Source organism: Adiantum capillus-veneris, chromosome 1, assembly GCF_014529385.1.
Source record: "Adiantum capillus-veneris isolate H3 chromosome 1, ASM1452938v2, whole genome shotgun sequence".
Lineage (NCBI taxonomy): Eukaryota > Viridiplantae > Streptophyta > Polypodiopsida > Polypodiales > Pteridaceae > Adiantum > Adiantum capillus-veneris.
This window is the reverse complement of record NC_140931.1, coordinates 14,814,569-14,841,284: the sequence shown is the minus strand read 5'-3', so window position 1 is coordinate 14,841,284 and position 26,716 is coordinate 14,814,569. Positions and strand designations below refer to the sequence as shown.

Sequence of the window (26,716 nt, the reverse complement as noted above, 5' to 3'; positions counted from 1 at the left end):
CACAGGAGATGAAGCACAACAAGGGAAAGCCTAAGGAGAATAAGACTTCCACAAGTACCTCGCAGACTTCTTAGAACCCTCAGAACGGTAAGAATGATAACTCTTCTAACCAATCTACCAACAGTCTCTCATCAAAGAATTCTTCCAATGAATCTAAGGGTAAGGCTAACACAATTGCTAAACCTAAGCTTACTTTAGATGAAAAGGTAGCACAAGGAATTGTAGGAGGTTACATCACTTCGGAAGAACAAAGCACTTATTCTAAGGAAGGTCGTTGTTTTCATTGTCACATTAAGGGTCACATAAAACGAACATGTCCTAAGCTTGAATCGAATGAATCTAAAGAACCCACAGCACCCACTACATCTGTCAATGCAATGAATGATAACACGGGTGTGCCCAAACTTTCGCAGGACCCTCCAATTGATGATTCTCTCATTAAATGTTATGGTCGTACGTCGGGGCACCGTTTTGTCATATTGTTTGACCCAGGTAGTATGCATGATGTGATCAGTCCCTCTCTTGTTGAGAGAGCCCCCCTCGAAGTAAGTCCGAGATCTCCATCGAGGTCTTTGGCTTTCGTCCTGGTATGGATGCTCTCATCACGAAGGAGTGCCTTGATGTGTTGTTTGCAATTCAAGAGACTGCCTTCACTAGAAGATTTGTTGTTTCTCCTCTCTCAGGATGTGATATGATTTTAGGCATGAAATGGTTTCGTGAAATAAACCCTCTCGTTGATTGGGAGGCTAACACTTGAACTCTCAATGCCAAAAGTGATTTTCCTACTGTCTTTCATGGAGAGGACATTGCTCCTTCTTCATCTCTCATTGCAACTATGCAGGATAGGGTTGAAAGGATACGGGATAAGGAGATTCTCTCAATCTCTTTTTCTCCACAGCATGACACACAGGATTTGCATGATTATGAGAAGCATGATGATTTGAATGATAATGATTTGCATGATGATTGGGATGACAATGACAAGCATGATGATTTGCATGATCAAGATGTGATTTCTCACAAGCATGATGAGTTACATGAAGATGATGTGAATGTTCACCAGGATGATGTGTTAGTGGATGCTTTTTCTAGCGAAGCTAACCTCGTTGTAGATTCAATCAATCACCAAGAATCGATCTTGGCTTTCGAGTCGAGGTCCACAGATCCCCTATAAGAAGATTCGATAGATCCTGAAGAAGCGATCTTGGCTCTCGAGCCTTGGTCCAAAGAACCATCACAGGAAGTATTATGTGTTCGCATGATTGATACGCGCGCATTGTTCGAGTGTTTCATTCGTGAAGGTTTCCTGTATTTTAATCAGCATCGTTATGTGATTCCTTTTCCTAGGCATGACATACTGTATGTTGAGCACGTTTCTCTCATGTATGAGCACGAATGTATGCGGATTGTTCATGAAAAGCTGAAAAGTTTGTATGTTAGAAAGTCATATTCCATGTCTCTTCCTTGGCATGACACAGTTTCCGAAAGAGCACATGATTGTATGAGCACCAAGCATGGGCATTTCCATTGTGATTTTCCACAGTTGATTGATTTCGATCAAATAGAAAAGATTCATTGTTTGCATGTGTTTGATGAACGGGTTGTCACTCCATCTCTATGTTCATTTACATTGCATACATAGTCTTTAGAGAAGACAAGATTTTTTTCCTTCACTTTACATGGAATGGGTATGTTCATGGTTTTGTGTTGGAGATGGTTTCAGGAATTTTCAGCCATGGAGATTCTTGAAGACGGAAGAAGCACGACTCTCGACGAAGTTGAAGCAAGAAAGGAGATTCAGAAGACTTTGAGTCGCTTTCGGCGCGGCCCAAAGAAGCAAGCGTTGCAGACCTTTATGAAGTTCAAGTATCGCTCGACCCACACAGCAGAGTGGGCTGGTGAAGAGTCCCTTCCAGGATTCCGGATGCTGTTGGCGATCTCCCTCGACGCCATACAGTTCGGTACCAGTACCTCACTTTGAAAAGGAGGGGATGTCACGTGACACATTCCAACCCTATGTGTCCGTGGACAAGCTACACCACAGCACTGTTTAGTCAGTTCAGTCAAGTCTAGATTAGCAGTGATCTGGCACTTTTGTGAGTCTATTCGTAGACCGTGCATGCCCAGTCACTTAGCATAGATGCATATCCTCCGGTTGCACACAACATGATCATCGGAATTCCCATCAGAATCCATTAGCATCAGTTGGGGGAATTTTCCAGTGCATTTAGCCTATTTTCCTATTTTTGGTTATTTTTACTTATTAGTTTTAACTGACTTTCCAACAAAAGTAGGTAGGGCAATTTTGCTAAGTTAATATATAAGCAAACCCAAGTTAGCACTTTCTGGCAGAAGAGGCAGCAGGAGCTTCCTGCTCAACAGGCAACTTCTCAGCAGTACCCCCCCTCAGCATCAGATCCATCACCATACCATCACCACCCTCCCTTGGCGTTTTTCTCGCTACAGCCAGCCATCGCCATAAGCCTCCAGTTCTTGGCACTTTTTCCCGCGACAGGCTCAACCCAGCCGTTAGCGTTTTCACTAACGCTAGGCAGCCAACATTGATCAGCGTTTTGTAGCAGATTATCATCCCATGCATCAAAGAGTTCAGCGTTTTTGCTTGCAACACCAAACCAGCAGTAGCGTTTTTGGCAAGATGCAGATTCAGCCAGCGTTTTGACTTTCAGCCCCTTGCCGCAGCAGTTACACACAGTTTTCAGCCCTAGACACAGTAGCAGATCAGCCCCAGATCGGTTGCAGACGTTCCCCCATTTTCAGCCATAAAAACGCAGCCAAAATAGTCATTTTTAGCCACCGAAAGAGTCCCAAAGTTTAGCGATTAGAAGATCACAGATTTCAGCCACCAAGTCGTCGTCGTCATCACCGTCGTCGTCATCGGCATTGTCCAAGTGCATCAGTCCATTGCATACGCATTGTACACCTTTGTGCAATCAAAGTAGACCACTCTCGCAGATGAGAGTGGGGCCTTCGGAGGAGGGTTTTACAACCTCTTGGGTGTCGTATCTCTTCTCTCTCCTTTTCTCAGTCTCATTCACTTGCACGCACAATCCATTCACTTTGTTCGTAATCATAGCACTCTCCATAAGACGGAAAGCTCTCTCTTTCCCTAAGAACTAAAAGGAACCTTGAGCAATAAAGATCGCTAATCTTGAGAAAATACAACATTCATTCCGCTGCACCTTACATGTACAGCCTATGGGGGTTTCTGAAAATGTTATAGATCAGCCTATTACTGATGCAGATGTATATGATGTACTTGATGAAGAAAGGGCTGAAAATGAGTAGGCTAGAGGTATGCCAAAATGGCTGGTACACACTTTGCGTGACAGTAAATTGGATGCACCTTTGTCTAGTCGTACTCGTTCAGTCTCTCGCCATGCATCTTATGCATCAGATTGTTATGCTTTGGCTGTTTCTAGCTTACATGATGTTGAGGAGCCTTTGTCTTTTGATGAAGCACAGAATTTAGAAAATTGGATGGCTGTCATGCAATCAAAATATGATGCACTCATAGAAAATGACACATGGACTTTATGTGATTTGCCTCCTGGCAAAAAGGCCATTGGTACGAAGTGGGTTTACAAGTTGAAACGCAAGCCGGATGGTGAGATGGATCGCCATAAGGCTCGACTTGTTGCAAAGCAATGCACAGCAAAAAGGCATAGATTATGAAGAGACTTTTGCTCCCACTTGTCGTATGACTACTGTGCGTTTTCTATGTGCATTGGCAGCTCATTTTGGTTGGGATGTACATCAATCAGACATTGTTACTGCTTTCTTGAAGGGTGACATATTTGAGGGAGTTTATGTAACGCAGCCTCGCGGTTTTGTCATAAAAGGACAAGAGGACAAAGTGTGCAAATGTAACAAGGCTTTGTATGGGTTGAAGCAATCTCCTCGTGCTTGGTATGAGAAAGCTGATACTCATTTGGTCAAACAAGGCTTTCGTAATAGTCCAACAGAAAGCACATTGTATGTAAAGCGTGAGGGTGATGTACTTCTCATTGTGGTTCTTTATGTTGATGATTTGCTGATCACTGGACCAAATGAGAGACATATTACTGGGTTTAAGGCTGATTTGAATGCTACTTTCAAGATGAAAGATTTGGGGCTGTTGCATCATTACTTGGGTATATAATTTAAGCAGTGTGATGGTGGTATTGCCTTGTGTCAGAAAAGTTACATAGAGACATTGCTATGTAAGTTTGGACTTGAGGATTTCAAACCTATTGCCACTCCCATGGAAACAGGTTTGAAGTTGAGTCTACATGATGCTGACGATCCTGCTGATGTCACTCTTTATCAAACTGCTGTTGGCTGCCTCATTTATGTATGCAACACGAGGCCGGATATTCAGTTTGCAGTCTCACATGTCAGCAGATTTATGCATAGCCCAGGGTCTAAGCATTGGCAGGCTGTCAAGAGGATTTTCCGCTACCTTAGTGACACTTTACATCTTGGCTTGTTTTATCCCAATCATGGTTGAGCAAGAAGCAACCTAGTGTGGCCTCTTCGAGTTGTGAGGCTGAGTATAGGGCAGTCTTTACGGCTACGGTTGAGTGTGTATGGCTCGGACGCCTTATGGCTGATTTGGGTGTTGGACAGGACACCGCCAACACTATCTACACTGACAGTCAAAGCGCATTGGCAGTTGCGAGGAACCCAGTTTTTCATGCTCGCACAAAGCACATTGAGGTGCATTACCACTATGTCAGGGAGAGGCTCTCAGCGGGAGAGATCAGCTTGGCTTATGTGCCAACACAGGACACCCTTGCAGATCTTTTCACAAAGGCATTGTCTCGTGAGAAGCTTGAAGCTCTCCGCAAAGCTTTGGGCTTACTCCCCTTTGTGGACTGATCATGTCCTTAGGGCATGACACTTCGCTTTACTCATGTGTCAGCTCTCGTTCACCGCATCACTCCAGGGGGGATTTGTTACCATATACATGTGGTAGTGATGTGCGTGAACACACTAGGACCGCCGGGGCATTTTTTCCCTCTTTAGGAGGTTTTTTCCCCCGAGCATTGTATTTACGCCCATCACTCTACGGCTATCTATCTTTCCATTGCACACTAAGTAATACACTCTCTATTGTGTGCCTTGAGCTTCCTTCGTCTTCTCCAAGCTGTGTGTGTTTCTTTGCAACCCTAATTCCAACACTAAGCACGAAAGATAAGATTTTTGAAGCGGATGAGTAATCACGTGACTTAGACATGGCTTTTGCCAGGTCCGCGAGGCTTAGCAGAAATCTCAAGAACGACAGAAAAAGAAGCAGATCCCCATCGTCGCGACTTGAAATTGAAGGAGGATGATTGGGTGCTCTTACGTTTTGAGAAGGCACACCTGAGAAAGAAAAAGGAAAAGGAGAGGCTTTTTTCCAAAGCTTAGTATCCGATACTACGGACCTTTCCAGATCTTTGAAAAGATAAATGATGTCTCCTTCCGACTGAAACTGCCTGATACTTGGAGGATTCACAATGCATTTCATGTGAGTCTCTTGAAACCTTTTAAAGATGATGTGCCTGATGATGGGGAGCTTGATGAGCAACCCGAAGTGGAAGAAAACGAGGAGATCCTTGTTCCTGAACGGATTTTGACACATAAGGATACGAAGAATAAAGGTAAAGTCCGAAGGCAATTCTTGGTTAAGTTTGAAAACTATCCTGCATTGGATGCGAAGTGGATGGAGAAGGAGGACCTAGCAGATACTCCTCAAATTTTGAAACTTTACCTCGATGCTTTTGGTTTAGCATAGTCTACTCCAAATGGAACCCAGAATTCAGCTCGGCCGAAGATCTGGTGCAGTGGGATGCACAAGAGGGGAGTCACTCCGCTTCTTTGTCAACAGATGCCTTGATTTTGATACTAGAGTCACTGATCTCTCTTTAAGCTTCAGGGATACTGAAAGCTGACAGTATTCTGTTGTATGACTTTATGAAATGGAATTCCTGAATATGATACTGATTTGTTCTTGACTTCTTTTAAGTGCAGAAACTGATAGACGAAATGACTCCAGCATTTTGGTCTACTGGATCTCGAATAGACATGTTTGCAATAGGGGTTAGTCAATCGGACATCGATGAGGTCCCAATTGGATCTAGATGCGATTGCTAGCTACATTGCTGATAAATCATGGTCTAAGATCTGAATGAATGTTGAATGTCATGTGATGTCCTGTCGATTGGTACATGTGCTAGATGTGTGTTCCTAGTACGTAGGTACTAACAGTCAGTGTTTGCAAAGACGGTTTATGGCCTTTGTCTGTTTTGCAAGCGTAATCGAGGGCGATTACAATGCTTTCAAGAGGGGGGTATGTCACAAAGTGATGACGTGGCTGCCCAAAACTGAAACCCTAACTGCTGCTGGAAACCCTAACCCTAAAACTTGCAAACCTTAAAATCTGCCAAAACCCTAACCTTTACCCTAACCCTAACCCTAAAACCTGCAAACGCTAAAACTTGCCAAAAAACCCTAACCCTAAATTCTGCCCTGACCTAACCCTAACCCTAACCCTAACCCTAAAAGGCAGCAGGGATTGAATCTTGGAAAATGTGCAAACCTGCTGACGTGGCATCGTACGGCTGAACCTGCTTTTTGCAGCGCGATTCACGGCAGCCAGCGCGGCCAGCTTTTCTCTACGCAATTGGAGATAGAGAGAGAGAGAATACTTTTGCTTTATTTTAAAACTCAAGAGAGCTTGAGAGAGGAAAGAGCCTTTCCTTTTATTTTTAGGCTTTTGATTTGGAGCTTTTGGGGCTCTGCTTTTGGCATCCCTTGTAATCAATAAATATGTGGTTTGGGCTCACACTCTGCAGAGCATCTAGACGCAGAGTCTGAGAGTGAGACCCCACCACTCTTGTACTTTGAACTGATTAATACAAAAAGAAATACTGAAAGGGGCACCAGTCTTTGAGGCCAATATCTCTAGGCACGGAACTTCACCGGGCCAGTGCAAATCTATTGTGAACTGTTTTGAAGTGGTTATTTGGTGCTGTCGCGATTGATTTTTGACTTGGAGTGTCCAAGTCCGTTACAGTTACTCCGCTCCTTTGTCACAAGTTATCTCGACTGGAATAAAGTCACTGATTTCTTTTGAGATTTGAGGGTTCCTGATAGGCTGATAGTATTTGCTAAATAACTTTATGTAAAGAAGTACTTTGAAATGGGATTTCCTAAAATAAATTTGTCACATTGCTCTCTCATGTGTGTATTGTTTGAGTACATGTCTGATGTGTCGTGCTCTCATGCTCCTCAGTGCAGGGCCAGAGTAGCCTGGCAAGTCATCACTCTACCTTGTTCTCAGGGGGGGTTGGGGATCATAGACTTAGCACATCAGAGAAAAGCCCTTCTTGGGAAGTTTGTTGTCAGAGAACTGCTTCCAGGGGAGGAGCTCTGAAAGGAGTTTTTGTTTTAGCGGCTTAGAGCTCGAGTGCCTCAGTAGGAGGCCCTTGGAGACCTTCTATCAGATGGATCTTTACAGAGATGCGCAGAGTTGGTCTGAGCAAGAGACTGGAGGATCGTTTTGCTATGAGCCTGCTTCTCTCTTGGGAGTAGCTACGGAGAGGCCTCGAGCAGCACCAACCCACTTGCACGGAGGAGCGCTCGAGGCAGCCCCTTGTTTGGAACCTCATGGTCAGCACTCAGAGAGGCCACTTGGTTGGTAGTAGGCCTCATGTTTCTTAGGGTCCCATGGTAGAGGGTCCAGCACGCACTCTAGGCGACTGGCTTCATTTCTCAGGTTTGCCAGAGGAGTTACAAAGCATCCAGCTACAGGGCACGAGAGGGGTGCAAAGCATGTGTCCGGACATCACAGAGGCAACACCAACTGAGTGGCTCACACCTCTCAACTGGAGGTCCTCATCGCAGTTTGAGCTTGCTTAGAGACTGTACCCTCCATGTTCTTTGAGATCCAAGGTGAGGGTCGACTACATAGAGTCTCAGTAGAGGCTCCACAGGTCGCAGAGTGTTGTCTTCAGAGGATCCGAGTAGTAGGCATCTGTGGGAGGACTTGTGTCATCGATCTTGACCCAGTAGGTCTTGAGATAGGCCATTGGATGCTTTGGGCTTGGGAGAGCTGCCCACTGGCACAAGTGCAGTGGGATCTTGGAGAGTGGTTTTGGAGGGACCCTTTCTCTTCAGCTGACCATCCAGGGGTCCCTATCTTTCAGTACACTGTTCGAGTGGGACGTCACATACTGGCAGCACACAGGAGGAGGGTCTCATAGCTGAGTGCTTGTCAGCTTTTTGGGCGAGGTTGTGGGACGCCAGACAGCCTCGGCGAGTCACTTTGTTCCAGTGGCTAGTTGCACATAGAGCTACAGCAGTGGGGAGCTGGCTAGTACATAGTGGCCTTGCTGCAGCATGCGCAACTTGTAACCATCCTTTGGAGAGTCAGCGTCACTGTCTGTGGGACTGCCCTATGGAACAACAGGTTTGGCTTCGGGTCCATCGGCTGATGCCAACTCTTTCCACAGCGCGACAATACACTTAGGGGGCGGCTGCTTGCTCCACCCTCACGAGCCCTGCACTACAGTTTGAGCTATCCTCCACCAGCAAGATGATAGTGATACAAGGGGGTCGACCTACACTCCAGCCTGCTACAGAGCTTACCCCACAGGAGTGGTGCAGTGAGAGAGAGGTGTGCTAGGAGCCCGTCTGTGGCCTGACACTGGGTCATTTGGCGGGCCCGTTGCTTCCGCATCTTCGAGGCTCGCCTTGTGCCACCAACGGAGACTGTTCAAAAATTTTGGCTGTAATTGATCCATTCTCTCAGGGGACAATTCGAGAGACTTCAGGGCAGCTCCGACCGCCTTCGACTCTGGCGCCCTGGGCCTTTCTTCACCATGATCCGGGGTGAGCCCAGATGGCACTACCGTCCACCTACGTGGCTTTTCCCTCCTCCCATCTCGTGATTTAGCCCTCATTGTACATATGCTGTTTTTTCGTTGGGAGAGTCTCCCCTTATGGTTGATGTAGCCCTCTCTAGTGGAGGTGGTTGTAGCCCTATGGGCAGTTTTATTAACTAATAGAAGGATCTTTTTCTTGGGGTCTACAAATTGAAGAGCACACCCAATGATGGGAGGTCTACGTACAAGGGTAGATTGGGTGCCCAAGGTTTCAAGCAAAAGCAGGGAATAGATTTGATGAGGTCTTTTCACCAATTGTCAAAATGACTACTCGGCAAACAGTACTTGCGAGATTGATTATTGCTTCTACACGAAAAAAGCTACAAAATGTAGTCTTTTGACTTCGATAGTTTATCTGGGTATCAGAAGCTTTGTGGAAATCCATAAAGCATGAATAGATTCGATGTCCATGTTCTTGATCGACCTCAATGATAGCTGGGAGTGTGAGTACATGATCGAGCATAGAGAAACCTCTCCTGAATCCAGCCTGTCCCCATGCTCTGACACCTCTCTCTGCCCAACGACTGAGCTCATGCTCAAGCAGAGAAGCACGAAGCTTGGCAATGTTTCTTTTTTAAGCACAAAAGTTTTCATTACAATCTATTTTCTTATATGTTTGGTTTTACCCTACTGCATTTAATCACAGTCAGATCTGTATCAAGTTAAAGGTGTAGCAACTAGCATGTTTACGGATTTAATTGCTAGTTAAAATCATACTTAAATGTGTGCAGAAATTGTGTTGGATCACTGCACTTATGGGTTTTCTATTCCAGGGTATAACCATCAGTGCAAATGCCTGGGCTGATGCTGGCCATGCTGTCAATCTTGTGTATGACTTGCTTTATATGATGGGTCGAGATGATGTCCTGGTTGGTGTAGGCGGTGAAGGTGGTATATCTTATGAAGGCAATCTCTCTCAGGATGTTGGAGGATATCTGCCTTTGATTGAGCAGGTATGCAATTAGGTTACAATTTCGATGACTGGTTACTATCTCATGAATTTTTTATTTCTTCTCAGGGTACATCGACATGGGGAGGATGTAGATACAGGCAAGCCATTCCTCCAGGACAAGGTGGGCTGCTAGATATTGATACTATGCTCGGAATACGGAAGCAATTTTTACCACAGGTAAGCTCACCATCTTGTTGAGCTTACTTGAAGGTAGTTGGGATTTACCGATGCTTTTTAAACAGGAACTTAATAACTGGTCTGGTATTTAATTGAAGTTCTACTTGAAAATAAAAGAGAGAAAGCAAGGAAGAATAATATTTTACCGTGCACAACTAACAAAATAATCTATTGGACAAATTGAAGTACAAAAGTCACTGTCATCTGTTATATTACTCACAATGATACAAATGCGAAAGTTAAGCTGGCCTGAGAGCCCACCCCCATTCTAAGTATAAAAGGGGGGTGTAGGATGATGCACATGAGCTTATGGTTACTTCATCTCAATTGCTACTGAAAAGTGATGATAGTTTGCCAACATCTCCTTACGATGCTCGCTGGGTTAAGCCAATTTCCTTAATCCATCCGTATGTGGGAAAGGGCGACAATTTGCAGATATCTCCTTATGATGCTGGCTCGGCCACGATCTCCTTAATCTACCTCTATACGTGATGGTGCTTGATGGCATGGTCATTGCCTTTCTTTGGCCCTTGTTGCTTTCTCTATGGTAAAGATGCCAGGGCATCAAATGAAAGCTTTTGCTCTAGTAGGCCTGAGGACAGTTTGTTATCCTCTCCTATTTTAGCTTCACTGTACAAACCTTCATTTTCCATTGGATACCATCCATGCATACATATATTTATAAATGTATGTATATATAAATATTTATAATAATTTACATGCATATATAGAAATGATATCGCGCGCGCGCGCACACACACACACAGCGCCACATAGCAAACTGTAGAAAACTGACAGCCAGGTAAAAAACCTCTCCTAATGAGAGTAAAAAATGCCTTGGCAAGCTAAGTGGAGAGAGGATGACATCAACCTCTGAAAGATAGGCACTTCCACCAAAAGCATACTTTGCTATTGTATATCAAAAACTGGAGCCACTGTCACAAACGGGAGCGCATAACAATATAAAATATACTCGGATAAATAGAATTTATCACTTAATACTGAAGCCAATGGTTATATATATATATATGTATGTTTATACAAAGCTCAAGCAGTCCAATTGTTATTGGGCTACTGTGGCTTGAATTACATAATCCTAACGTCGATTGGAGGGCTCGGAGAATTGAACCACGGAAAGTCCAAAAGAAGAAGAGAATGCCTAATAGGCCTATATATCTTGGAGCCAAGGTATTCATGCGTGCGGCCAAAAAGTATCCAACTTTCTTGATATTCGCAACACCGATCGACACGTCAATAGAAAAAAGCATGGAGGCATTGCCACGTCAATATCAAGATTACAATGATGTTTTTGAGAAGAAGAATGCAGACTTCTTACCGGAGCATCGACCCTATGATTGTGCTATAGAGCTTTAGGAGGGAACCCAATCCCCTTTTGGCCCAATATACAAGCTATCTCAAGATGAATTGGCAGAATTACGAAAAAATATTGATGAGAACCTTGCTAAGGGGTTCATACGGCATTCAAAGTCCCCAGCAGGAGCTCCAATACTCTTTATAAAAAGGAACGGAACCCTCCGGATGTGCGTGGATTATAGGGGCCTAAACAAGATCACCGTCAAGAATCGCTATCCCCTTCCCTTGATCCCAGAGCTTCTTGAGCGCCTCGGCAAGGCAAGAATATTCACAAAAATAGACCTTCTTGGTAGTCAAAATCAAAGAAGGTGATGAATGGAGGACAGCCTTTCGTACAAGGTATGGCCACTTTGAATATACCGTCATGCCATTTGGTCTCACAAATGCCCCAGTAGTTTTACAATATCTTTCGGGAGTATTTGGATTATTTTGTGGTAATATACTTGGATGATATCTTGATATTTTCCAAGGATCAAGAAGAGCATGAGCACCATGTACGGTTAGTGCTTGAAAAGCTTTGTGCATCACAAAGTTGGAGAAGTGTTCTTTTCATCAATCTAAGGTGGAATTTCTTGGTTACGTTATCTCTGAAAAGGGAATCTCGATGAATCCAAAGAAGGTTCAAACCATCCTTGATTGGGAGACAGCCACCTCGGTAAGAGATGTCCAATGTTTTCTCGGATTTGCAAATTTCTATCGTATCTTTATCCAAGGACACTCCAAGGTGGTTACAACACTCACAAGGTTGACAAGCCATAATAAGTTTGTTTGGGACTCAGAGGCCGCGGAAGCTTTTTAGACTCTCAAGCAAGCTTTTACAACCGCACCCATTCTAATTCATGAAGATCCTACAAGCCTTTCATCTTAGAAACAGACGCTTCAGATTTTTTCCTTGGCGCTATTCTATCCCAAGTAGGTGAGGATGGTCGAGTACATCCAGTGGCTTTTCATTTCCGCAAGTTCTTAGCTGCAGAAATCAATTATGAAATCCATGACAAAGAGCTCTTAGCAATCATTGACACCTTCGAAATCTGGCGTCACCTACTTGAAGGAGCTCCTCATAAGATCACTGTCTATACAGATCACAAGAATTTGGAATACTTCATGGCATCCCATGTCTTGAATCGTCGCCAAGCCAGGTGAAGTGGTATCCTATCAAGGTTTGCTTTCCTTATTTCTTATAGGCTTGGCCGTCAACAAGGTAAGCTTGATGCCTTATCAAGAAGATCCTACCTTGTACCTAGAGAAGGCGACACATCATTTGATCAACAAGAGTCAGTGATTTTGAAACATGAGCAGCTTAAGCTAAACGCCACATAAGCCAAGCTCCTGAAGATTTCACTTTTCTTTCTAAGGTGAAGAAGCAAATTGCCAAGGACCCACTTACCCATAATATTAGACAACAACTACAAGGACAAAGGGGTTAATGAGGACTTTCAAGAAATTGATGGACTAATTTACTATAAGGGTCTTCTCTATATTCCGCCAGGACCAAGATGCTTGGAGGTACTTTAGCAGAGGCACGATCTTCCATGAGCAAGGCATTTTAGGGTTAATAAGACAATTGAGCTTCTAGCGTGTGACTTTTGGTGGCCTCAAATGTGGAAGCTTGTCAAGGAGTATATAGGCACTTGTGACACTTGCAATAGATCAAAGGTCCCTCGTCATCGGCCTCATGGGTTACTCCATCCCTTGCCCATTCCAAGTAAGCCATGGTCATCCATCTCCATGGATTTCATTGTAGAGATACCCTTGTCACAAGGATTTGACTCCATTTTAGTGGTCGTGGATCGGTTTTCAAAGATGGCACACTTCATTCCAACCACTAAAACCATCACCGGAGAAGGTACGGCCAAACTCTTTCTATAACAAACTGTTGACGTGTCAAAGCCTTGAAGAATGGAGTCGACTTGCAGATGTCGGCCGAGGGGTCTAAACCCTAAGAAGAGCAAGTAACTGAAGAAGAAGTCCTACCAACTTATGGGGACCCCGTCCGATGGGGCCCCAAGTGGCATAAAGAATTCAAATAAAGCAGGACTCAGACACACACAAGAATTGCGAAGCTGGCTGATGACGTGGCAGATTTTTGAAAATCACGTTGGTTGATTACGTGGCATGCTGTACCGATTTTCGCGTTTTGCGCCGACTGCTGACGTGGCAGGTTGTACGGGTTTCCGTGATTTACGTTGGCAGCTTTTTGGCTTTGCTTTTGGACTATATGCTTTTGAGTTTGAAGGCTTTTTACTATAAACTGCTTTTGGGGCCTAGGACCTTTAAATATGAGGTTAGGGCTCATTCTCTGGCATGCTTCTCAGAGAAGGTGCAGAGTTTGGAGTACCGGCTTGTACTGTGTTGATGCAATATAAAGAAATACTGAAAGGGGCGCTAAGGTTTGGGGCCAATACTCTCTGGGGTGGAATTCCGCCACTCCGTATCGCGTGTTGTCTCTCTCTCTCTCTCTCTCTCTCTCTCAATTCAGTTGTTATTGAAGTGCTAAGAGTTTGTTCAGTCTGTTCTTTTCTATTGGCACGTGGTGTCCGTCTTGTGACAGTGGTATCAGAGCATCAGGCGTGTGCTTTTCTGAAAGCATACCAGTTCGACATCTCTCAGTAGATGTCTCTTCACGAGCAGATGACCTTGGAGGTCCAGTGCGATTGCTATCTTGGGACTATCATTGCCGCCAACAAAAACACTCTCTATCCAAGAGCTGATGGACCATGCTGTGCTCGGCTATGACCTCATGGAAGGAACCTAACCCTAATTTTTGGTGCAGGTTTCAGGATGAAAAGTCAGTCGACTTTTTGAGCTTGGCTGATGTCGAGATTGCTTTTTAAGTTTGAAATCTGTTTGAGAACTTGTTTGGTGATATTGCATCATGTTGGACGCTACATGAGGGAGTTATGGTGCAGCTAAGGCGATTGATTCAGAACTTCCTTTTTGGGGGATCGGACGGCACTCATGACACTCGGGCTAGAGTTCGATGGTCACAATGATTCTCCCCCGCGCAGAGGGTGGTTTGGGTATCAATGATCCTAAGTTGTAGAGCCGTGCACTTCTTACCAAGTTCCTTGCTAGAGGATTTTTCCCAAGGCAATGAACCTTGGAAGATGCTACTTTAGTCCACCTTGGCTACAGTCACACCCACCCATGGTGTTAGAGACATGCACACATGGATTGCGGGGATACTATTTTTGTTTACGGATGCGCCTGTGTATCATCTCCTTTCGTGCGCTCATTGTTATAGATTTGGAGCTTCATTAAGAGTGCTTGGTCAGATGTTCTCCTAGCTCGAGAGAGGTGTGTCAAGCCACTAAAGAATGGAGCCAACCTGCAAATCTCGGCAGAGGGGCTTGAACCCTAAGAAGAAGCAGCAAAAGAAGTCTTTACCAACTTATGGGACCCCGTCCGATGGGGGCCCAAGTCACTAGAGGTAAAGCTGGACCCACACACACACACAAAAGATAGCGTAAAAAGTGATGACGTGGCACGGTTGTACGGAACTCCCGTAAAACGCGTTGACATGCTGACGTAGAAGGCTATACGAATAGTCTCGCAATTCGCGTTGAGAGTGCCACTTCGCAATTGTACGGATTTTTGTAAACGCGCTTTGAATTTATAGCTTTTCATGTAAGCTGATTTTTATAAGCCAAGGGCCTTCAAATATGAGCCAAGGGCTCATTCTCTGGCATGCTCCGCATGAGGTGCAGAGGATGGAGTACCGGCGATGTACTGAGTTCAAGCAATATAAAGAAATACCGAAAGGGGTGTCAAGGTTTGGGGCTCTCTGGGTGGACCTCTGCTACTCCCTGTCTCGTGCGTTGTTCATCTCTTTCAGTTCAGTTGTTATTTGAAATGCCTAAAGTTGTTCAGTCTGTTCTTTTTTGTTGGCACGTGGTGCCCGTCTCGTGACACTGATATCAAAGCTTCAGGCGTGTGCTTTTCTGAAACCATACTGAAGTTTGAATCTGTTTGGGAACTTGTTTGGTGATCTTGTTTGAACTTTGTTTGAAATGGACGGTATCTGTTTTAAACCTGTCTTGGTGCTGATTTGAACTGTTTGACTTTGTTTTAATACTGGCTTCAATGCTTAGTGATTTACTCCCGAGTGGAGTAGTGAGAAATGCTGTTTTGATATTGTTTGAACCTCGGAACGACGTAGACGGGATGTCTAGGGAGCCTTTTGTTGTATGCTTGAAAACCTCGGAACGACGCAGATTGAATGTCTCGGGAACGTTTCGTTGTACATTTGAAACCTCCAAATGACGCAGGTTGCGGTTTGGGGGGGGCATTTGGTTGTAAAAGGCCTCTATATCTCCCGGCCCGGACCTTTTTAGGCTATGTGGGAGTAGTGATGAGGGAGTCGTTGAACAGCTCATGGCCCAAACCTGATGGTTATTTGCGGGGGGAGTGTTCATCGGCAACTTTATGTTTCTATGTCTTGTAACATGCATATGTGAGCATTTGTGTTGCATTGTGATGCGCCAACCACTGAATATTCCTTATTGGATGAGATACTTTTGGGAAGTTAACGACCTAGGATATCAAGAGTTCCGATCTGGAATGAAACTCCTTATTGGATGAGATACTTCTCGGAACCAACCCAAGATATCAAGAGTTCCAATCTAGAATGAAACTCCTTATTGGATGAGATTCTGGGAAGCCAACGACCCAGGAAATCAAGAGCTCTGATTTGGAATGAGAAAACTAATTGTCCCTCGGATTGTACCTTGGAATGACCCTCGGAAATTTTTGAGCTAACTTGAGTTGTTTGCAGACATACGGTAATGGTGGACGATTTCTTTCAAGAAGGGGGGGTGTCACAAACTGCTGACGTGTCAAGCCACTAAAGAATGGAGCCAACCTGCAGATCTCATCTGAGGGGCTTGAACCCTAAAAAGAAGCAGCAAAAGAAGTCTTTACCAACTTATGGGACCCCGTGTGATGGGGGCCCTAGTCACTAGAAGTAAAGCTGGACCCACACACACATACACACAAAAGATAGCGTAAAAAGTGACAATGTGGCACTATTGTACGGAACTCCCGCAAAACGCGATGACATGCTGACGTTGAGACTGTACAAATTGTCCCGCAATTCGTGATGTGACAGTGCCACGTGGCAGCTATATGGATTTTCGCAAAATGCGCTAATAGCTTTTGGCCACCTCCTTTTGGACCAGATGCTTTTGAGTTCATAGCTTTTCATGTAAACTGCTTTTCATAGGCCGAGGGCCTTTAAATACGAGCCAAGGGCTCATTCTCGGGCATGCTCTGCATGAGGTGTAGATGATGGAGTACCGGCGATGTACCGAGTTTAAGCAATATAAAGAAATACCGAAAGGGGCACCAAGGTTTGGGGCCAATGCTCTCTGGGGTGGAACTCTGCCACTCCTCGTCTCGTGTGTCGTGCATCTCTTTCAGTTCAATTGTTATTTGAAGTACTTAAAGTTGTTCAGTCTGTTCTTTTCCATTGGCACGTGGTGCCCGTCTCGTGACAATACGTTGCACATTACTTGTGAGTCATAAGTCTCGGATGCCCAAATGACGGAAAGAGTGATTACATGTAGATTTATCACATGCTTTAATATTTCAGTTTTGGTCTGTGTTGTGGGCTTTCACAGTGGCACGGAGGATTCTATACTTCCATTGGATGTTTGGTCTTCAAGTTGGCTTTTGGTGTGCTCGGCTGGGCTTCAAAGGTATTTGCTTTAGATTGCACAAATGCTGATACAATGGTCTTAGATGCTGAGGTGCTAATAAGATCTTGGTGTAAGTACTTGGATCTGTGAGGCTAATGGTTGAAATGCAAAAACGCTAGTGGAATTGATGGGATCTGCAACCGACGACGAGGCTATGGCTGATGTTGAGAGTGCTAATGTAATAGGATGGCACCACGTGCCAATGGAAAAGAACTGTTAGGTGCAGCGGAATGAATGTTTGCGCTTTGCTCAAGATGAGTGCTCCGAACTGTGCTCAAGGGTTCCTTTTAGTTCTTATGGAAGGGAGAGCCTTCCGTTCTTAATGGAAAGTGCTATGATCACGAACAAAGTGAATGGACACTGTGCGTGCAAGTGTATGAGATTGAGAGATAGAGAGAAGAGAGATACGACACCAGAGACGTTGTAAACCCTCCTCCGTAGGCCCCACTCTCGTCGGCGAGAGTGGTCTACTTATGATTGCACAAAGTGGTACAATGCGTATGCAATGGACTGATGCAACTTGGGACTATGCCGATGACGACGACATTGATGACGACGACGACTTTAGGGCTGAAATCTGTGGTCTTCTAACTGCTGAATTTCGGGGCTGTTTCGATGGCTGAAAATGACTGTTTTGGCTGCGTTTTTATGACTGAAAATGGGGGTTCTTCTGCAACCAATTAGGGCTGAATGGTCTGCTGTCCAAGAAGGCTGAAAATGCTGCTGTTCTGCTGTCACTGAGGCTGAAAACCAAAAAACGGGGAGGATGCAAGGGCTAAAAAACGCCCAGTGCTGGAAATGCCCGGGGATGAAGGAAATCCAAAACGTTGGGGGTACTGCTGGGGTTCTGCTGAGAAGGTGCCTGTTGAGCATGTGCTCCTGCTGCCTCTTCTACGAGAAAGTTAGCTTGGGTTTGCTTATATATTAACTTAGCAAAATTGCCCTACCTACTTTTGTTGGAAAGTCACTTAAAAATAATAAGTGAAAAATACCAAAAATAGGAAAATAGGCTAAATACACTGGAAAATTTTCTTGACTGATTCTGATGGATCCTGAAGTGAATACTGATGATCATGCTGTGTGCAACCAAAGGATATGCATCTATGCTAAGTGACTGGGCATGCACGGTCTATGAATAGACTCACAAAAAGTGCCAGATCGCTTCTAATCTAGACTGACTGGACTGACTGAACCCTTGTCGTTGTAGCTTGTCCACGGACACATAGGGTTGGATGTGTCACGTTACATCCCCTCCTTTTCAAAGTGAGGTAATGGTACCGAACTATATGGCGTCAAGGGAGATCGCCAATAGCATCCGGAATCCTGGAAGGGACTCTTCATCGGCCCACTCTGATGTGTGGGTCATGCGGTACTTGAACTTCATAAAGGTCTGCAACGCTTGCTTCTTTGGGCCGTGCTGAAAGCGACACAAAGTGTTTTGTGGCTCCTTCCTTGCTTCAACTTCTTCTAGAGACCTGCTTCTTTCGTCTTCAAGAATCTCCATGGTTGAAAATTCTTGAAACCATTTCCAACACAAAAACATGAACATACCCATTCCATGTAAAGTGAGTGGAAAAAATCTTGTCTTCGCGAAAGACTGTGTATGCACTATAGATGAACATAGAGACGGAGTGACAACCCGTTCATCAAACACATGCAAACAATGAGATCGAATCTTTCTCTTATGATCTAGAGCAATCAACTGTGGCAATTCACAATGGAAACGCCCACGCTTGGTGCTCATACTTTCATGTGTTCGTTCTACGAATGTGTCATGCCAAGGAAGAGACATGGAATGTGAATTCCTTGAATGCATACTTTTCAGCTTTTCATGAAAAATCCGCATACATTCGTGCTCATCCATGAGAGAAACGTGCTCAACATACAATATGTCATGCCTAGGAAAAGGGATCACATAACGATGCTGACTAAAATACAGGAAACGGTCAGGAATGAAACATTCGAACAATGCGTGCGGATCAATCATGCGAACACATAATACTTCGTGTGAGGGTTCTTTGGACCTAGGCTCAAGAGCCAAGATCGGTTCTTTGTGATTGATTGAATCTGCAACGAGGTTAGCTTCGCTAGACAAAGCATCCACTAACACATCATCCTGGTGAACAATCACATCTTCTTCATGCAACTCATCATGCTTGTGAGAAATCACATCTTGATCATGCAAATTGTGTGTGTCATGCTGTGGAGAAAAAGAGACTGAGAGAGTCTCCTTCTCTTGAATCCTTTCAATCTTGTCCTGCATATTAGCAATGAGAGATGGAGAATGAGCAATGTCCTCTCCATGAATGACGATAGGAGAACCACTTGTGGCATTGAGAGTTATAGTGTTAGTCATAAAATCCATGAGAGCGTCATTATCACGAAACCATCGAATGCCCAAAATCATATCACATCTTGAGAGAGAAGAAACAACAAATCTTCTAGTGAAGGCAGTCTGTTGAATGCAAACAACACATCAAGGCACTCCTCCGTGATGAGAGCGTCCATACCGGGACGAAAGCCAGAGACCTCGATAGGAGATCTCGGACTAACTTCGAGGCGGGCTCTCTCAACAAGAGAGGAACTGATCACATCATGCATACTACCTGGGTCAAACAATATGACAAAACGGTGCCCCGATGTACGACCATAACATTTAATGAAAGAATCATCAATGAGGGTCATGAGAAACTTGGGGCACACTCGTTTTATCATTAACTGCATTGACAGAGGAAGTGGGTTCTGTGGATTCTTTAGATTCATTCGATTCAAGCTTAGGACATGTTCTTTTTATGTGACCCTTAATGTGACAATGAAAACAACGACCTTCCTTAGAATAAGTGCTTTGTTCTTCCACGTGATGTATCCTCCTATAATTCCTTGTGCTACCTTTTCATCTGGAGTAAGCTTAGGTTTAGCAATTGTGTTAGCCTTACCCTTACATTCATTGGAAGAATTCTTTGTTGAGAGAGTGTTGGAAGATTGGTTAGAAGAGTTATCATTCTTACCGTTCTTACGGTTCTGAGAGTTCTGAGAAGTCTGCGAGGTACTTGTGGAAGTCTTGTTCTCCTTAGGCTTTCCCTTGTTGTGCTTCATTTCTTGTGCGAGAGCAATCGCTACCGCCTTGTTGAGATCGATTGGATCGAGCACCTCGACATCGTACTTGATATACTCGTCCAATCCATAGAGAAAAGCCTCTTTGCGCTCATCATCCGATTTCCGTAATTGAGTACCGAGTTGCAAAATACGATTAGTAAAAGACATAACCGGCATACCATTTTGCTTAAGAGAGCGCCAAGCGTCCTTCAATCGTGCAAGGTACTGAGGTGGCATAAACCACGCCTTGAGCTTGTCTTGGAAATCAACCCAATTGAAGAAAAGGGGCGTGAATCCGTCGGCTTCCTCTAGGTGTGCGGCTAGCTGTGCCTCTTGCCATGCGTGGTACCAATTGATGGCATCACCGGCAAGGTACATAGCTGCCGTCAAAACTTTGCTATTTCATGTCTTCTTAGTTGTCGCAAAATAAGTATTAAATTGATGCAACCAAGAATGAATAACCGTAGCATCCATCTTACCATCATACTTACTGAAAGTCAACTTCTCTATGACTGGATGGTTGGAATCCGCGTCGTGGCTTGCGCCACTTGATGAACTCCCACGATCTTTGGGTGGTTCGGTTTTCGAGGCAAGTACCTGTCGAACCAATTCTTGAGTTCGTAGTTCTCTTTGAGCCTCTCACTCGATCTCCAAGACCGCGCTTCGTGCTGTCGCTTCCTCCTTTCTTAGTTCTTTTCTTTCTTTTCGTGCGTCGCGTTCGCGTTCTAAAGCAAGGCGATTGTCTTCTTGTTGTGCGGCAAGTCTTGCGTTTCTTTCGCGGCGCTCGTGGTTCTTAGCTGCTTGCTCACGGTCCTTAGCTGCTTGTTCTACGGCAAGTCTTGCAATTCTTTCGTCGCGCTCACAGTCCTTAGCTTCTTGTTGTTTTGCTTTGGTTGCGAGTTGTGCCAACGCAACTCGATTCGTTTCTTGTTGTTGTGCCATCATGTCCAACATCGACTTGACCATCATCTCCATAGGAGTTAGTACAACTCGTGGCGTAGATGGCGAAGGGGGAGGGTCGAAAAAATCTCCTGGTGGGGAAAAATCTTCGCCGCCTCTCTCATGCTCATCACCTGTATGCGAAGTATCCATTCCGCTTCGGGTGACGACCATGCACTATGATCTTTGGTTCTTAAGTTCACGAGGAACTTGGGTTCTCGAGGGTCTTGAGTTCTTGGGGTCTTGAGGATCTTGAGGTTCTTGAGGTTTTCTTTCGCTTGCAAATCGCGTTTGAGAAGGATCTTCTCTTCACCCGAGTTCTACTCTTTTCCGCGGGCGCACCCCTTGGCGGCCGTGCGCTCACACCAAGGTTGCTTTTTTCCACCTCACGTCGATTGGCCGGCCGCTAAGTGCACGGTCCGCTCTCAATGAGTGAAAAGAGACACAAGGGGAGGCTGGACAAGACCTTCTTTCTTGGGATTCCTGTCACTCTTGAACAAAACACGATTAGGAATCGACACGCCCAAGCGAACTTGGGTTCGTGCGACCTCAACAAGCAAAAAAAATTCTTGTGGTTCTTGTGGTTCTTTCCTTGAGTGATACAGAACACTGCCAAAGCTCTGATACCAATGTTAGGTGCATCGGAATGAATGCTTGCGCTTTGCTCAAGATGAGTGCTCCGAACTGTGCTCAAGGGTTCCTTTTAGTTCTTATGGAAGGGAGAGTCTTCCGTTCTTAATGGAAAGTGCTATGATCACGAACAAAGTGTATGGACACTGTGCGTGCAAGTGTATGAGACTGAGAGATAGAGAGAAGAGAGATACGACACCAGAGACGTTGTAAACCCTCCTCCGAAGGCCCCACTCTCGTCGGCGAGAGTGGTCTACTTATGATTGCACAAAGTGGTACAATGTGTATGCAATGGACTGATGCAACTTGGGACTATGCCGATGACGACGACGACTTTAGGGCTGAAATCTGTGGTCTTCTAACTGCTGAATTTCGGGGCTGTTTCGATGGCTGAAAATGACTGTTTTGGCTGCGTTTTTATGACTGAAAATGGGGGTTCTTCTGCAACCAATTAGGGCTGAATTGTCTGCTGTCCAAGAAGGCTGAAAACGCCGCTATTCTGCTGTCGCTAAGGCTGAAAACCAAAAACGCTGCTGCTTCTCTAGAGTTAGTAGAAAACGCTGCCCTGTCTGGTACTGCTGGCGATCATGGGAAAAACGCCACGGCTGAGTATGGCGATGCCAAGCAGGAAACGCTAGGCTTGACTGTGGATGGCGAGGATGCAAGGGCTGAAAAACGCCAAGTGCTAGAAATCCAAAACGCTGGGGGGTCTTGTTGGGGTTCTGTTGAGATGGTGCCTGTTGAGCATGCGCTCCTGCTGCCTCTTCTGCCAGAAAGTGCTAACTTGGGTTTGCATATATACTAACTTAGCAAAATTGCCCTACCTACTTTTGTTGGAAAGTCACCCAAAAATAATAAGTGAAAAATACCAAAAATAGGGAAAATAGGCTAAATACACTGGAAAATTCCCCTGATTGAATCTGATGGATCCTGAAGGGAATACTGATGATCATGTTGTGTGCAACCAGAGTATATGCATCTATGCTAAGTGACTCGGCATGCACGGTCTACGAATAGACTCACAAAAAGTGCCAGATCACTTCCAATCTAGATCGACTGGATTGATTGAACCCTTGTCGTGTTGTAGCTTTTCCACGGACACATAGGGTTGGATGTGTCACGTGACAAGAACAAACTGAATAGACTTTAGATGAACTAAAGAGAGGCAGTTCACATGAGACACAGAATGGTGGAGTTCCACCCCGAGTATGCACTAGCCCCAAACTGTGGCACCTCTTTCTGTATTTCTCTATATTGCTTCAACATGGTACAACACTAGCGGCACTGCTCTGCATCTCCCACGAGTACAATGCCAGAGAGTGAGCCCTTAGTACATATTTGAAGGCCCTCATCCAAAAGCAGTTTACATGAAAAGCATCTGGGTCCCAAAACATCCGGTCCCAAAATCTAGCGCCAGGGGCAACCATCGCGATTTGCAGAAATCCGTACAACTGCCACGGCAGCATGTCAACGAAAATTGCTGGCGTCCGTATAGCCTGCCACATCATTAGCCTTTACGTAAACTATTGTGTGCGTGTCTGGCTTTACTTTTAGGCCCCATCAGCGAGGTCCCATAAGTTGTTGGGGGTTAGGATTTTAATCCTAACCCTAGTTTAATAATAGGCCACTCAACGAGAATCTGTAAGTTGGCGAGGACTTCATCTTCTTTTGCTTCTGCTAGGGTTTAGGCCCCTCCATCGGGATCTACAGGTTGGCTAGGGTTAGGGCTAGGGAGTCTTGGAACTTTGTACGGTGGTGGTTTTTGCCTCTATGGTTTGTTGTAATTGTTATGTTTCAGGGGTTTTCCCTCTACGAGTTCCGTCTATTCTGTTTTGCCTTCAGGTTGATGGAGGTCTGTCACTTGGTTAGGTAAATACAAAAAGGTCAAGCCCTCCTATTTTAGCACAGAGAGAGAGAGAGAGAGAGAGAGAGAGAGAGAGAGAGAGAGAGAGAGAGAGAGAGAGAGAGAGAGAGAGAGAGAGAGAGAGAGAGTCACAAAGTGATGACGTGGTATGATTGCTCAGGCAGATTTGATGCAAAGAGCTGTATGGAGAGGCTGGCTTGCTGGCAGCCAGTAGGTCGGAAGCCCACCAAACGTGCTGGCAAGCTGATGTGACAGATTGTACGGATTTTTGCGTTTACGCTGGCTGCTGACGTGGCAAGGTTGTACGAAACTCTGTAAATTGCGCTAGTGCTTTTTATGGCAGCCTTTGGAGCTAGCTACTTTTGGGACTCATTGCTTTTGAGTTTAACTGCCTTTGGGGCTCTGCTTTTGGCATCCTTTGTAAGAATAAAAGGAACCCAAGGCCTCACTCTTCAGGGCATTAGGACGTAGAGTTTGAGAGCCAAGGGAGTTGTACTTTGATCAAGCATTAATATAAAAGAAATACCGAAAGGGGCGCCAGTTTTTGAGGCCAATCTCTCTGGGCACGGAACTATGTTGGGCCGTGTTGACCAAAATTGAACTGTGTAAGTTTTGAAGTATTTTAAGTGATTCTTTTGTGTGTCGTGTTCGATTCCCAACTTGTAGGTGACTAAGCCTGTGACAGTGGTATTAGAGCATTAGGTGTGTGCTTTTCTCAAAGCATACCGGTCCTATCAAAGAGCAGATAGGGCACTTTGAAGATTGTTATTGAAGAATCTTCGTGTACGGACCCAGACTTATTAGCCACTCCCACCCTTACTTCATTGCGCATCGGGCGCGCTCCCATCTGCATCTCTCTGTCTTATAGGGCATAAGCCAAAAAGAATCCTAGATTACACATGGGTTCTCGTGGAGAATCTGACAGAGATAACACCTCTTAGCGGAAAGGCAAAGAAGAGTTGAAATCCGGCACGGGAACTGAAGATTTTGGGCAAATTTTTTGGACGGAGAAGTTTGCCAGAGCGAAGTACAAGCGTTAATTGCAGGTTGACACATGTGTGAAAAGATTGATCAAATGACCCAAAAACCCGAGATTGGCGAAACACCTGAATAATTACCCGATTGATGAGATTCACTCGAGATGGCGAGAGATCGTCGAGTCTCCTCTGAGGACTGGATGAAAGCTAAAAGGACAGACGAGTAGAGAAAAGCGGAAGCTTTACTCGCAGGAAGAGCTGGAACAAAATTGTTGACCAGATACTAGAAAGGACACTGAAAGGGATAATGCTGTACTGATAATATGGTTGTTTGTGACAGATAACCAAAAATAGGAGCGAGGAACTCGCATCTGTATTGATTGGGAAGCATGGAGCTAGACATCCACTCTTTTGCAACGAGGTGAGCCATTCCCTTGCGTGTTTTGCAGGTGAAATCGAGGATGAGATGGTGAGATCGAGAGCAACGGATGCTCAAGAATGGATCCGTCGATTCAAGATAATAATGATAAATTTGAATGATGGATGATGACGCATGTTTAATGATTCTAGTACATCAAGATTCCCATATGAATGAGATGACTGGATACTGTGGTGAGCACATCAAGAGTTCTTGCGGGATGAGATGTCTACATAGGGATCTAGGTGCATCAAGACTTCTGGACAGATGAGATGATTAGATGATTGAAACACTGTGTTTCGTATGAACCAAGTGTGTGAATGAAGAACTTTGAAATAGAAATTTTCGAAGATGAATCTGATTTATGTATGATATTAATGTTCTCTGGAAGAACTTGCTAGATGTGTGCAGATAAAAGGTGAAATCGATGATAATGGATGATGAATTGGGAGCAATGACCGCTTCAGAATGAACCTGATAAGTATCTTGAATTTAGAATGAAACTAATGGAAGAACTTGCTATTTGTGAACAGGTAACATGATTAAGAATGAGATGATGATGATTTTGGAGCAGTGATAGCCTTCGAATGAGCTTGATAATTGAATCACGACCGATTCAATGAAACTGTCATGTGCACATCAAGAGTCCCTGCGGGATGAGATGGCCACACAGCTGAAAGTGAATGATTGGACCACTCTGTTCAGTATGAACTTAGTGATGGATTGGGATCCCCGGAAATGATTATTGGCACATGACAATGCTTGAGGAGAATGATTACTCGCACACGATAGTGCTTGAGTGGAAAATCTCTATAGACATGATCGCAATAAGGATTAGTTAATTCGACATCGGTGAGGTCCGGGATGGATCTAGATGCGATTACTAAATACGTTGCTGATAGTCATGGTCTGAGATTTAGAACGAATTTTTCTGTGATTGATTTGATATGTGATGTGACGTGACTGTCGTCTTTGTGCAAGTGCTAGATTTGTGTCATCTAGTGTGTCGGTACTTAGAGTCGGTGTTTATTGAACTGTTTTATGGCTTATGTCTGATTTTGCAGGCATAATCGAGGGCAATTACAATTCTTTCAAGAGGGGGGTATGTCACAAAGTGATGACGTGGCATAACCTCTTGGGCAGACTTGATGATGTGGCAGAGAGCTATACGGACAAGCTGGTTGGCAACAGTACGGAATCCCACAAAATGCGTTGGTAGGCTAACGGGGCAGATTGTACGGATTTTCATGTTTCACGCTTGCTGTTGACATGGCAGGGTTGTACCGAATTCCATAAATTGCGCTAGTGTTTTATGGCAGCTTTTGGAGCTAGTTGCTTTTGGATTTATTGCTTTTGGGACTCATTGGTTTTGAGTTTAACTGCTTTTGGGGCTCTGATTTTGGCATCCTTTGTAAGAATAAAAGGAACCCAAGGGCCTCACTCTTTAGGGAATCTGGACGTAGACTCTGAGAGCCGAGGACCCGTAGGAGTTGTACTCTGATCAAGCATTAATATAAAAGAAATACCGAAAGGGGGGCCAATCTTTCGGCACGGAACTATGTTAGGCAGTGTCGACCAAAATTGAACTATGATTTTAAGTTTGAAGTATTTTAAGTGATTCTTTTGTGTGTCATGTCCAATTCCCGACTTGGAGGTGACCAAGCCT

General features: G+C 44.7%; 1 protein-coding gene across 1 annotated transcript in view; it reads left to right on the top strand.

Moving 5' to 3' along the window:
* Positions 1–26,716, top strand: part of NSH3 (inosine-uridine preferring nucleoside hydrolase family protein) — a 110,837-nt gene that overhangs the window by 49,520 nt on the left and 34,601 nt on the right. The window contains exons 2-3 of the mRNA XM_086514368.1: positions 9,701–9,880; positions 9,946–10,056. Of these exons, the coding sequence (XP_086370494.1) occupies positions 9,701–9,880; positions 9,946–10,056 (291 nt within the window). The remainder of the gene's footprint in view (positions 1–9,700; positions 9,881–9,945; positions 10,057–26,716) is intronic.